This window comes from Salmo trutta, chromosome 2 (genome assembly GCF_901001165.1).
Source record: "Salmo trutta chromosome 2, fSalTru1.1, whole genome shotgun sequence".
Taxonomy (NCBI): Eukaryota; Metazoa; Chordata; class Actinopteri; order Salmoniformes; family Salmonidae; genus Salmo; species Salmo trutta.
In genome coordinates, this window is record NC_042958.1 from 72563202 (window position 1) to 72578234 (window position 15033).

At 40.4% G+C, this 15033-nt stretch overlaps 1 protein-coding gene across 2 annotated transcripts in view; it reads left to right on the forward strand.

Moving 5' to 3' along the window:
- Positions 1 to 3499: 3499 nt before the first annotated feature.
- LOC115162640 (proline-rich protein 12-like) overlaps positions 3500 to 15033 on the forward strand; it is a 61654-nt gene continuing 50120 nt past the window's right edge. For both annotated transcript variants that reach the window (XR_003869604.1, XM_029714124.1), the window contains exon 1: positions 3500 to 4585. Coding sequence is in view for 1 of the 2 variants with exons in the window: in XM_029714124.1 (XP_029569984.1) it covers positions 4509 to 4585 (77 nt within the window). In the remaining variant the exon portion in view is untranslated. The remainder of the gene's footprint in view (positions 4586 to 15033) is intronic.

Genomic DNA, 15033 nt, shown 5'->3' on the forward strand with positions numbered 1-15033 from the left:
TTAAAGAAGCAATAAAACTGGCCTTCTTTAGACTAGTTGAGTATCTGGAGCATCAGCATTTGTGGGTTCGATTACTGGCTTAAAATGGCCAGAAACAAAGAACTTTCTTTTGAAACTCGTCTGTCTATTCTTGTTCTGAAAAATGAAGGCTATTCCATGTGAGAAATTGCCAAGAAACTGAACTTGTTCAACGCTGTGTACTACTCCCTTCACAGAACAGCGCAAACTGGCTCTAACCTGAATAGAAAGGGGAGTGGGAGGCCCGGTGCACAACTGAGCAAGAGGACAAGTACATTAGAGTGTCTAGTTTGAGAAACAGATGCCTCACAAGTCCTCAACTGGCAGCTTCATAAAATAGTACCCGCTAAACACCAGTCTCAACGTCAGCAGTGAAGAGGCGACTCCGGGATTCTGAAAGTGCTTTGTTTCTGGCCATTTTGAGCCTGTAATTGAACCCACAAATGCTTATGCTCCATACACTCAACTAGTCTAAAGAAGGCAAGTTTTATTGCTTCTTTAATAAGCACAAATTTCCAGCAGTGCTAACTAAAATGATAAACTTGGATTAGCTAACACAACGTGCCATTGGAACACAGGAATGATAGTTGCTGATAATGGGCCTCTGTACGCCCAAGTGACCCCAAACTTTTTAACGGTAGTGTGTGTGTGTGTGTGTGTGTGTGTGTATATATATAACATTTGAATGTATTTTATGTATATAAACATTTGAATGTATTTTATGTAGGTTCTACATCAGGGCTCTCCAACCCTGTTCCTGGAGAGCTACAATCCTGTAGGTTCTCACTCCAGCCCTAATCTAGCACATCTGATTCTGATAATTAGCTGGTTGATAACCTGGTTCAGTTTATTTACAAAACCCTTGTTCTACATGGTCTTATGCTGAGCTACACTGGCTGTGTTTACACAGGCAGCCAGCCCCATTCTGATATTTTTTCCACTAACAGGTCTTAATAATCACAAGATTTCTTCACATCAGATCTTATTCAGAACTGATCTGATTGGTCAAAAGACCAATTAGTGAAATAAAATCAGAATTGGGCTGTCAGCGTAAACACAGCCATAGTCCTTTATCTGACTTTGGTACACTGGAAATGGTGTTTGGCATGGTGGGCTGGGGAAGCTGAGATTCTTTGTGCTTATGGCGAATGGTCTTGTCCTGTCTGTGATGAACAGCCAGCTGGATAAGACTGCCGAAAGTGGTGTAGGGCTTCATAACCACCAACTGTTTGGTTCTCTTGCAGAAGATTAGCTGGTACTGCATGTCTCCTGGAAAGACATGGTTGTGGTTTTAGCGTTTTATACTTTTTGTGGAAGGGATATAGGGTAGCACGCCTTTGTTGGTAAAGGTGTTAACCGAATGGGACAGGCTAGCGTATTGTTTTGGGACTTTGGGAGCTGCTTTTGAGAGAAAAGATCAGTCAACAAAGTGAATAGGCTGGGCTGGGGGGGCTCAAAAAGTTGTAAAAAGTCTTACACAGTATGAATTGCTGTGAATGGGAGATTTAAGAAATGTCACTTCTCAATCGGTTTGATACACAATACATGTACTGTCTAAGCACAACCCTACACTACCAAAACCATCTACCTCATCTCAAAGTACTGTCTGTAAACCTCCCCCAACCCATTGACTTTGACAGATCATTCTTGTCAATAGTATCTCTTTACAGGGGATTTTTGTAGACATGTCTTTTGTATTTCGTTTTGAGAATTCACAGAGAGAAGAATGAGGTGATTGTGTCATTACTGTTGTAGTCTTGATTTGATTGTCCCTTGCTGGTTTCTGTCACACAATCTTCTTGTGCTCCATAACCACAATGTGCGTCCACTCCGTTGTACCCAAAATGCTGCCGCTTTGGGGTATTTTTCAGCAGGGCACTACTTTCAGAAATGGAAAGGGTAAAGCCAAAGCAGTGTCTGTATTCTTGGAACTTATATTTGAACATGTTGGGTGGGACAGACGTTCAAAAATGAAATGTAGCTATTTATTTCCTACCTATAACATTTTTTTGCTATTTGGTATTATCAGAGTGGAAGAGGGGCCCAACTCGATGGGAAATATGTCTCCCTCCAACAGGTGGCGGTTTTTCTTTGTTTTGCCCACCAAGCAAGGAGTTTTTGTATGGAGGTCAATGAGAGTGTTGAATTTAGTTAACAAAAACATATGGCTAATTTTCTGAGTGAGGTTTATTTGATCGAATAGAAGTTTAGTAATGCTACAGTTGTTACGAGTGTGCTGATATAAGTAGGCCACGTGACATCTCGGCAACTTTGAGAAAAAACACTATATCAACATTGTCTCGAGATGGCATATTCATGTAATGAAGTAAGTAGCATAGCGTCACTCTCCATTGAATACCGGCAGTTGATGTCAACAACCCACTATCGATATTAAAAAAATATATTACAATAATTAGATGTATTACTAATCCAAAGAATGGATAGGCACAGCCCGCCGTGCCGCTTTGTGGACAACTACTACCATTGTTAGGACACGGTCTTTCGTATCATTTAATCAGTTGTCCTATGTCGCTTGGCATTTCTGAGTGTGTTTGTAAATTCAATCTGGAGTGCCAGAGTGCGCTCTGGGCGTTCGTAAATTCAGTGTTGTCAGATTGTCGTTTCATGCGTTCAGCGCGCACACGCGACGCTCTTGCAGAGAGTAGAGTTGATTCGAGCGTTCTGACCTCACAACGACAGTCAAGCACCCAAGTTAATTGGCTAGCTACTTCCAGCAACAAATGAGAGTCCACCTCACTCTGAACATTTTACTCACCCTGCCTAGTAGAGCTGATTAGGCTGTTTTCATGTTATCCAGAGCGTTGGTGACTGTAACTGTGCTGTTGGCAACAATATAATTACGCTTTTTGCCAACGTTTACTGACACCGGCCATATTCAACTGGTGTTGAGCATTCGTAAATACAGCAGTTATTCTGCGGTCTGGCACACTCAGGCGAGAGTGCTGTGAAATCGGAGTAGATAGCTAGAGTGAATTTATGAACGCACCCTATGTGTCCCATTGTTCCAACCATAGGGTTCCAACAAATTTAGAGTACCATCTGCTGGTCTCATGTCAAAATGCAGGGAAGCTGATGTACAATATTAAAATGGTAAAAAAGTATATATTTAAATTTGATTTCCAGGGCTATCTGACATGTAGGCTATTCAATTAATTAAATACGTATCTATTTTCACAGGGGTAGTAGAGGAATTGGACATAACATTTTGCTGACAAGGTAAAAATCTGTCATTCTTGCCCCTGAACAAGGCAGTTAACCCACTGTTCCTAGGCTGTCATTGAAAATAAGAATTTGTTCTTAACTGACTTGCCTAGTTAAATAAAGGTCAAATAAATAAAATAAAAATTGAATGTACAACACTGATGAGGCCTGGTAAGAAATGACTTAATACATTAACAATAATATTATTGTTTACCTACAAAACAAAGGTTTTGAACAATATCTGCCCAACAGTCTGGATGAATAGGTATCTGGATTTTTAGACTATACAAATATTAAATTGTAGAGTTTGAATGGCAAATATCCATTTTAAATCTATGAGCTTTGTTTTTTGTTTGTTATGATATGTTCATTTGTGACAAACAAAACAAAACCAATATTGTTTGCTAGGTCTAAACAGAACCGGTGAATGGTGGACAGAAAAAAAAACAGATTGCGCGTGTGCTTGAGAGATGTGAGTGAGGGGAGGGAGGGAGAAAAGAGAGCGAGCCAGCCGCCTTCAAACATGGCGTCTTCATAGGAAAATAACAAAAAACATAAAAAAGAGGCCTACTTCTACCGTCTTCATTGATTTTCGGAATTTAGATTATGGTTTCCAGACCTCGCGATATCGTCGTTATCACTATTTTCTAATGTAAAAAGAGAAGGAAGCGTAGCAGGCTTTATAAATAGTAAATCCGTTTTATTTTGATGCGTCGACAGGGCTAGCTAGCATCTGCTAATGTAGCCAACAACAATTTTAGGGTGGGAAGGTATTTTGCATGCTAAAACAAATCACGATAATATGATATCTTATCGTTTGATACATTTTGCAACAATCGTGAGATATCGATGGTAGTTTTATAAATCTCGGAATTTGTTCAGTAGATAAAATAAAGGGGATGAGATACGGCAGGAAAGGACGCGTTTGATCAAATGTTTCTGTGCAACTTATCGATGATTGACAAATACAAAAGTGTTATCATGATCATGCATAACTTCGTTGCAAATTGGCAATTGTGGAAATGATATTTGGAGAAAGTGTAGGAAAGGACAGACTGATTTGAGGTGGTTAGAGTACACCCCCAGACCCCCCTTTTTTTCATCCAGATTTCTTCTCCCCTTCATTTCTCTTTCAATATGCTGTTTTCCATGGCCAAGGACTTGTTTATGACAAGGGGGAAATAGTCTAAAATCGATCACGGGGAAGACGGATACCCCACTTCTGTCATAATTGCGTTCGTCCTTGTCACACACCTCGTAAATTCAAAATGGATAGAAATTACCCGGGAACAGGGTTCGGTGATTTGGGCGCAGGATGGAGTTACGAAAGATCCGCGAAAGCAAGGTAAGCAACTGATTCAGTCCATATAATGTTTACACACTAGCTAATATATTACATTCTTTGCTTTTTCTGTAATCGATTGGGCGTTAATTTGGTACATTGCTTATTGGCAGCATCGCGATGTTGTTACTATTATAAACAGCCTGGAATGGAACAAGCGGTGTGGAAGGACTAGCAAGCAGAACTCTTGACAATGCGATTGACAGACAAGATGCGTGGTTTTAGGTATACAGACAGGAAGGGAGCGAAAGGGGATGGGTTGGAGCTAGCTGCTCTTAGCAACGCAGGTGTATTTACATACACTAGCGTTGCTTTCAATTATATTGGGTTGCACATAACAGTCCGTGGGAAGGCAGAAATGTAATACAATTCCATTTCAATTTACTGTGCCGGTGGGCAGGACATTTGGTCATTATGACGTGGAAATCTGAGAAATATCTTTGATCGTATTATTAAACAGTATTTCCAAACGTGGGTCTGTTGTAGGGTCACTTCCTATCTGATTACCTCATGTCAAAATAAAAGTCCTGTACGTGCGCCATGTGTACAAAAAAATTATAACTTGTGTGGGACGTTTATTTAGAATAGCTTGATGCCCAATTTGTATCTGACCAGTTTTCTCCTGTGACATTGCATGATACATTTGTTTCACATAGTAAGAGATCCCTCAGCCTGTGACGTATCAAACGTTTACAATGTAACATTTTTGAGTGGCAAGTGATTACCATTAGGTCGATTACCTAAAAACACACCACTTCGACACAGTTATGACCGGAAGTTACTTTTTCGTAGCAGGTTAGGAGAATTAGGAAAGGTTAAGGTTAGCGAAAATGCTCTTCTAATCTGCTATGAAAAGTCACTTCTGGTCGTAGCTTACTTTTAGGGAGTCACAGCACGAGGTGCCAGTGGTCAAATGTTGGCAACTCTTATGCTACGAAGAATGATAATGATAGTCAACACATTGACTCCTTAAATAACATCACAACTTTAGGTTATTGTGGTTAAGTAAATTACAATGCATTACACCCAGTCTTGCTAGTGACCAAAATACTTTAGTTAAGTATTTATTTCAATTTCTCTTATCAGTGTTTTCAACATATTGCCATCTATCCAATAGACCATATGACTGGACAGGAAAAAGCATCAACTGAATGTTAAATGTGTTTCCTCTCAGGTATTTTAATTGTCTGTATTGTCTACTTGTTGAATGTTTGTGAAGACTTGATTTGTGGTTGTTTGTAATGTCTTGTTAATTGGTGTTGAACCCCAGGAAGATTAGCTAGAGTTACAGCGTTATCTAATGTGGATCCTAATATAAATTACCAAAAAATTACAATAATCCATAGGGATCTACTATGATTTGGATTGCTAGCTAGGCTACCTAATGACTAGGGCTGACCCCATTTAGTGGACTGGTCAATTGTTTGGTCGATAGGTTGTTGGTCAACATAGATTTCTTTAGTCGAGCATAAAAGACACCTGTACAAGACAACTGTCTGATTTGCGCCTGTCTAAGTGGACTGATCCATTGTGGAGACCTTGGGGATGGCACAGTCCATCAGTTTAAGACATGTGCTACTGAAATTGTATATGGTTATATTATATAAGAACAATGGAGCAACACAAATACAAATATTATTTTATAACAAATGCACTTTCTCCAGCGTTGGATAGTGGTCGCAGTTCTGAAACATCAATGCGCTGTTGAATTGGTGCCTTTTTCTAGACCATGTTGCTATGTGCATAGTAGCAAAGTTAACCAGCATGTTGGTGTTGAGAACAATGTGGTGGTGGAGGCGGCAGCAGCAGAGTTAGGCAACGAGAAAACAGCCCTTTGCTTAATTTCTAAGAAAAGTGAGAAGAGAGGAAACCACAATTTAGTTAGGCTATTGATTATAGACCTAACTGTTAAATGTGCCTGACTTCATAAATCATCCATATACACTACCGTTCAAAAGTTTGGGGTCACTTAGAAATGCCCTTGTTTTTTAAAGAAAAGCAAACATTTTTGTTCATTTAAAAGGACATCAAATTGATCAGAAAAGATGATTGTCATCACGAGGGTTGTTGCGTTGACCATATTACCGGCAGTCATGACTGCAGTAAAATTCTACATGACTGCTGAGTCATGGTAGTCTCCTCTTATGCACTCTGGACATACATTAGTAGTACCCAACTCGCCTGGTACTCAGGCCTCTATTGTCTTTCTAACCAGTCTGACGTCAATGCAAATGCAATCAAAAATCACATCAAACACTTATCAAAACAGTATGTGTTTTGAAAACTCACCTCACTGTGATTGATCAATTTTAAAGAAAGAAGTTATACAACAGGTTGCAACTGAGTGGAAAACATGGTCGTTATGGATGTTGTTTCAAAGCCTAACACAAGAAATGGACAGCACTTTCTAAGGTGATGATTAATTCAAAACACCCATATATATGTATGCATTTTAGAGCAGTTCTGAACAAAAATAGTAAAAACTCAGGGACAACTAGAAAAAGCTCAAACCAAGTTTATTCACCCACTTGGTCATACAGCTAGAAAGACAGTTTTACACAAGCACATATATTTATACCCTCCTACTAGGTGCAGTCAACTCCTTACACATCTAGACAGCCAATACATCTCTGTTGCTAGTCAGGGACTTAATTGGTTCCTCTCACTAGCGACGTTAGTGCTGACTAGTTTCTATGGAGTGAAGCTGGCCCCTTTTCCCAACGAGGTTTTATGTGAAATGTTACATGCATAACTGGACACAGCGACAGTGTGCACCGAGGAAGAGGCCACGACATGAGCATGGTGGTGGTGGCAGCATCATGCATGTTTTTCAGTGGCAGGGACTGGGAGACCAGTCAGGATTGAGGGAAAGATTAACGGAGAGAATTAGAGATACTTGATTAACATCTGCTCAGGACCTCAGACTGGGGCGAAGGTTCACCTTCCAACAGGACAACGACCCTAAGCACACAGCCAAGACAACACAGGAGTGGCTTCGGGACAAGTCTCTGAATGTCCTTGAGTGCCCCAGCTATAGCCTGGAATTGAACATCTCTTGTGAGACCTCAAAATAACTGTGCAGTGACACTCCCCATCCAACCTGACGGAGCTTGAGGATCTGCTGAGAAGAATGGGAGAAACTCCCCAAATACAGGTGTGCAAAGCTTGTAGTGTCATACCCAAGAAGACTCGAGATTGTAATCGCTGTCAAAGGTTTTTAAACAAAGTACTGAGTAAAGGGTCTGAATACTTATGCAAATGTGATATTTCAGTTTTCATTTTAATATATTAGCAAAAATGGTTAAACTTTTTTTTTTCTTGGTGATTTTGTGTGTAGACTGATGAGAGGGGGGGAAGTCAAGGGGTCTGAGTTCTTTCCCAATGCACTGTAGGTGTTAAGATTTCAGGAGGATAGGCGAGTTTGTATAAAACCTGTTCGGTCCAATGATATCTGTTGAATAATTGTCTCGAAACATTGGGATAGGACTTTACATAAAATCTTTGCATCCATATTATTTAAGGATATGGGGCGATAGGAACTACACTCACATGGGTCTTTTTATTTGGTTTTAACAGTAATGAGATGCATGCTTGGTTCATTGATGGAGGAAGTAATTTGTTTTCAAAAGATTCATAGTAAACTGCATGCAAAGTAGGAGCAAGTTGGACATCACTTTTTTTTTGTTAAAGTCAGATTGGAAGCCGTCAGGTCCAGGTTACTTTTTAGTTTGCATTGACTTAATTATATATATAATAAAAAAAATTCATTGACAGTTAGCTCGTTGTTCAGTACACTACATGACCAAAAGTATGTGGACACCTGCTCGTCAAACATCTCATTCCAAAATCATTGGCATGAATATTTGTGATGCACCGATATGCATTTTTGGCCCATACTCTTTTCCTTGCCAAAAACCCCCCCGATATTGGGCCTTTTAACCGTTCTAGTACAGTTAAATAGTTAACACACACACATGGACGCAGCGGACTAAGGCACTGCATCTCAGTGCAAGAGGCGTCACTACAGTCCCTGGTTCGAATCCAGGTTGTATCACATCCGGTCGTGATTGGGAGGCCCATAGGGCAGCGCACAATTGGCACAGCGTCCTCCGGGGTAGGCCGTCATTGTAAATAAGAAGAATTTGTTCTTAACTGACTTGCCTAGTTAAAGGTTACACACACACACACTGAACAAAAAGTTATTTTGTTGGCATTTACGTATGTCCCCATTACCAGTAAAACATAAGTGAAAGAAATAGGTTTTGATTACTTGCTGTTTCGTTGTTCATTTGTCCAGTCGTTTCAAACTCATCCAGGATTTCTCATACTATGGAACGCCGTTTGGGTCTTTGTGTATCTTTTTTGACACACAGTCAAATAGTGTTATTTGACGAGTATCTTTTTTGACACTCAAATAAGCTTGTTGACCAATCAGGACCTGAATATGACTGCACGTCACATAATTTTCATACATTTTTTTACATAGTTATTACACATTGATTACACCGTCACTCGTATTTCATATGTCACAACGATTCATCAGTACGTATGCTATGATGCTGGTAAGGTTGTCTCGTGCACCTACAGTGCTGGTCATAAAAAAAGCTAGCTAGCTCATGGATGCAAACAATGTTCTTCCCCAAAAACAGCAAAATGACATCTGTTTCATGAGCTATATAGTTAGCTAGCTAATGTGTCATCAAAAATAACCCTAATTTATAAGACACTTCTTATTTGATTAATTGTGGTCGGAGCCATCTGTGAAGCTAGCCACACTAAGGATGAGCCACAATAGTGGACTTTCGGTTAGCCTTCAAAATAAAAGTATGTCATTCACAGTGATGCAAATTAATACAAATAGTAGAATTATGCCATAATTGAATAGAGCATGCTAAACAAGGTTGGAATGTTTTATATAAAATCAACAAAATACTATAATTTGTTAATTTGACAATCTGTTGAAATCACACTGGATATATTATACTTTAGAATTGCATTGGGGGCATACTTATTTCGCTGTACAGCCTTACCTACGGATTGTGGATCAATTACATGGGGTATCAGTCTACTCAGTGACACCCAGAGAACATTAGCGTCATAGCTCTTATTGCGAGGACTCTGAAACAACTGTGAATTGAGCCACATTTGTCAACCTATATGTATTGAACACTATTCCTGAGGAAAAACAATACTGGGTGGATGTTTTGGAGTCTGATAACTGAGGACTTTGGGAAAAGGTTATTGATTAGACCGATTGGTTATTGATTAGACCGATACCACATTTCATTGATCCCCAATCCTTAGGTAAAGCTGTACAGTGCAATATGAATGTCAATACACAATAGGCTGACTGGGGAGGTGATTTCACACTGTCACAGTCCCGCGATAAGAGCAACAACGCTAATATTTGTGTACATTTCTTCACAGTTTTCTGTGTGTATCACCGAGTAGACTGATACCCCATTTCATTGCTTCACATTCCAACCTTGTTTAACATGATCTAGTCTAAATATGGCATGATTTCACCAATTGTAACTTTCTGCATCACTTTTAAAGAGGTACTTTTATTTTGAAGGCAAACCGCAAATTCCACTATTGTGCCTAATCCTTATTGTGGCTAGCTTCACAACACACAGCCCTGTCTGGTCGAGCGTCACTAGCCAGATGAAGCAAGCTGGCTGTTTATAATGTTAGCTTTGGGCAACATCGTTAAGTAGCTGGCTAGCTAATTCTTTTGCATAAACTGAAGTTCAATTTCAATAGGCGAACCTAGCTAATACTTATTCACAAGGTTTCCTAAATCATTGCTAAGAATAATGAGAATGACAGCAGTTTCTACTGGTCATTGTTTTCAGGCTCGTTGTATTGGTGCTAGCTAGGTACCAAGCTAAAGCTAGCTACCCCAGAAGTTGCGGTAGAACAAATATTGCTTTATTACCAACGCAATATTGTAAACACATCGTTCGTGGCCAGTGTTTGCAGACTTTTTCTGTACAGCTTTGACAGTGCTACTGATTAGTAGTGGTGGCGCTTGGCTTGCAGGTTCAAATTCAGAACACACAGCATTCTATAATATAACTGTGTTATTTGATGTGTCAAATTAAAAGCTTATTTAACGCATCAAAGTGTTATTTAACCTGTATCTTTTTTGACACGCAAAGACCAAAACGGTGTTCCATAGTATGTTGTGAAGCTAATAGCGGTGACGCTATTACTGTAACTCCGGTAGGGCAACATCTGAAAAATAGCGCACTTGGTAGTGTGTACCGGTGCTCGACCAGTCGGCGAAAGCCAACATCACCCATGACAGAGAACGGTTGATTGTCAAGGGCAATGAATTCCATTATCTTGGCGTTAATGTATTTCGCCTTTTGAGTTCTCGCTGAAATGCTCTTACGCTTTCAAATGACTGCTCGACTTGTTGACTGCTCGATCCACACGGCAGACATTGTGGGATAGGTTAGGAATGCTGTGTTGCACGTGCAGCTCAATTTTAAATGGCGTCATTACGTCATGTACCTACGCTACCGTTCAAAAGTTTTGGGTCAATTTGAAATTTCCTTGTTTTGTCCATTTGAAATAACATCAAATTGATCAGAAATACAGTGTAGACATTGTTAATGTTGTAAATGACTGTTGAAGCTGGAAACAGCAGATTTAAAAAAATAAAAAATATACAGTCGTACAGAGGCCCATTATCAGCAACCATCACTCCTGTGTTCTAATGGCACGTTGTGTTAGCTAATCCAAGTTTATCATTTTGAAAGGCTAATTGATCATTAGAAACCCTTTTGAAATTATGTTAGCATAGCTGAAAACTGTTGTTCTGATTAAAGAAGCAATAAACCTGGCCTTCTTTCAACTAGTTGAGTATCTGGAGCATCAGCATTTGTGGTTTCGATTACAGGCTCAAAATGGCCGGAAACAAAGACCTTTCTTCTGAAACTCGTCAGTCTCAACGTAAGCAGTGAAGAGGCGACTCCGGGATGCTGGCCTTCTAGGCAGAGTTGCAAAGAAAAAGCTATATCTCAGACTGGCCAATAAAAAGAAAATATTAAGATGGGCAAAAGAACACAGGCACTGGACAGAGGAATATTGGAAAAAAAGTTATGGACAGACAAATCTAAGTTTGAGGTGTTCGGATCATAAAGAAGAACATTCGTGAGACGCAGAACAAATTAAAAGATGCTGGAGGAGTGCTTGATGCCATCTGTCATGCTTGGTGGAGGCAATGTAATGGTCTGGGGGTGCTTTGGTGGTGGTAAAGTGGGAGATTTGTACAGGGTAAAAGGGATCTTGAAGAAGGGAGTCAATCACTCCATTTTGCAACACCATGCCATACCCTGTGGACGGCGCTTAATTGCAGCCAATTTCCTCTTACAACAGGACAATGACCCAAATCACAACTCCAAACTATGCAACAACTCTTTAGGGAAGAATCAGTCAGCTGGTATTCTGTTTATAATGGAGTGGCCAGCACAGTCACCGGATCTCAACCCTATTGAGCTATTGTGGGAGCAGCTTGACCCTATGGTACGTAAGAAGTGCCCATCAATCCAACTTGTGGGAGGTGCTTCAGGAAGCATCGGGTGAAATCTCTTCGGATTACCTCAACAAATTGACAACTAGAATGCCAAAGGTCTGCAAGGCTGTAATTGCTGCAAATGGAGGATTCTTTGATGAAAGAAAAGTTTGAAGGACACTTATTTCAGTTAAAAATCATTATTTATAACCTTGTCAATGTCTTGACTTATATTTCCTTTTGATTTTGCAACTAATTTCATGTATGGTTTCATGGAAAACAAGGACATTTTTAAGTGACCCCAAACCTTTTAATGGTAGTGGATGTCATTACGTCATGTACCTGCGTTTTATATCGGGCCGATTCCAAAATATTCAAAGATATGGTGTATCCCTAATTAATATGGAGTTGGTCCCCCCTTGCTCCTATAACAGCCTCCACTATTCTTGGAAGACTTTCCACTAGATGTTGGAACATTGCTGAAGGGACTTGCTTCTGATGTTAAGCGACTTAGGCCTGGCTCGCAGTCGGTGTAACAATTCATCCCTAAGGTGTTTGATGGTGTAGATGTCAGGGCTCTGTGCAGGCCAGTCAAGATCTTCCACACCGATCCCTACCAACCATTTATGTATAGACCTCGCTTTGTGCACAGGGGCATTATCGTGCTGAAACAGGAAAGGGCCTTCTCCCAACTCTTGCCACAAAATTGGAAGCGCAGAATCGTCATTGTATGATGTAGTGTTAATTTTTCCCTTCACTGGAACTAAGGGGCCTAGCCCAAACCATGAAAAACAACGCCAGACCATTATTCCTCCTCCACCAAACTTTACAGTTGGCACTATGCATTGGTGCATGTAACGTTCTCCTGGCATCTGCCAAACCCAGATTCGTCAGTCAGACTGCCAGTTGGTGAAGCATGATTCATCACTCCAGAGAAGGCGTTTCCACTGCTCCAGAGTTCAATGACGGCGAGCTTTACACCACTCCAGCCGACGATTAGCGTTGCGCATGGTGATCTTAAGCTTGTGTGCAGCTGCTCAGCCATGGAAACCCATTTCATGAAGCCCCCGACAAACTGTTGTGTTGACTTTGCTTCCAGAGGCAGTTTTGAACTCGGTAGTGAGTGTTGCAATCAAGGAGAGACGATTTTTAGGTGCTACACGCATCAGCACTCTGTGGTCCCATTCTGTGAGCTTGTGTGTGCCTACCACTTCGCGGCTGAGCAGTTGTTGCTCGTAGACATTTCCACTTCACAATAACAGCACTTACAGTGGACCGGGGCAGCTCTAGCAGGGCGGAAATTTGACCAACTGACTTGTTAGAAAGGTGTCATCCTATGATGGTTCCATGTTGAAAGTCACTGTTCTCTTCAGTAAAGCCATGGAGATTGCATGGCAGTGTGCTCGATTCTATACACCTGACAGCAACAGGTGTGCTGAAATAGCCAAATCCACTAATTTGAACACACATACGTTTGTGTTAATATATAGTGTACATTTTATATACCAGACTCCAATATTGCTTGTTCTAATATTTCTTAATTCCATTCTTTTACTTTTAGATTTGTGTATATTAGATATTACTGCACTGTTGGAGCTTGGAACAAGTGTTTCACCACATCCGCAATAACATCTGCTAAATATGTGTATGGGTCCAATAAAATTTGATTTGAATGCACAGAGATACCGTGACGTGCCATTCATCACCTCATGTTTCAGCATGACAATGCTCAGCCCCATGTCGCAAGGGTCTGTATACAATTCCTGTAAGCTGAAAATGTCCAATTCTTCCATGGCTTGCATACTCACCAGACATGTCACCCATTGAGCATGTTTGGGATGCTCTGGATCGACGTGTACGATGGCGTGTTCCTGCCAATATCCATTGACTTCGCACAGCCATTGAAGAGGAGTGGGCCAACATTCCACATGCCACAGCCCCCAAGTCCAGAACAGACTATGACAGTCGCACAGTACTACATAGTAGAGGTCGACCGATTAATTGGAATGACCGATTAATTAGGGCCGATTTCAAGTTTTCCTAACAATCAGAAATCGGTATTTTTGGACACCGATTTGGCCGATTTTTATTTCTTTATTTTAAAAAATATTTTTTTTTTTTACACCGTTTTTTAACTAGGCAAGTCAGTTAAGAACACATTGTTATTTTCAATGACGGCCTAAGAACGGTGGGTTAACTGCCAGGGGCAGAACGACAGATTTTTACCTTGTCAGCTCGGGGATTCGTTTTTGCAACCTCCCGGTTACTAGTCCAACGCTCTAACCACCTGCCTTACATTGCACTCCACGAGGAGCCAGCGTGGCAGGCTGACCACCTGTTACGCGAGGGCAGCAAGAAGCCAAGGTAAGTTGCTAGCCAGCATTAAACTTATAAAAAACAATCAATCTTCACATAATCACTAGTTAACTACACATGGTTGATGATATTACTAGTTTATCTAGCGTGTCCTTTGCTGCATATAATCGATGCGGTGCCTGTTAATTTCTCATCGAATCACAGCCTACTTTGCCAAACGGGTGATGATTTAGCACTGTCGTGGCACCAAACCTAACCATAAACATCAATGCCTTTCTTTAAATTCAATACACAAGTATATATTTTTAAACCTGCATATTTAGTTAATATTGCCTGATAACATGAATTTCTTATAATTAGGGAAATTGTGTCACTTCTCTTGCGTTCCGTGCAAGCAGTCAGGGTATATGCAGCAGTTTGGGTCGCCTGGCTTGTTATGAACTGTGTGAAGTCCATTTATTCCTAACAAAGACCGTAATTAATTTGCCAGAATTGTACATAATGACATAACATTGAAGGTTGTACAATGTAACAGCAATATTTAGACTTAGGGATTCCACCCATTAGATAAAATACGGAACGATTCCGTATTTCACTGAAAGAATAAACGTTT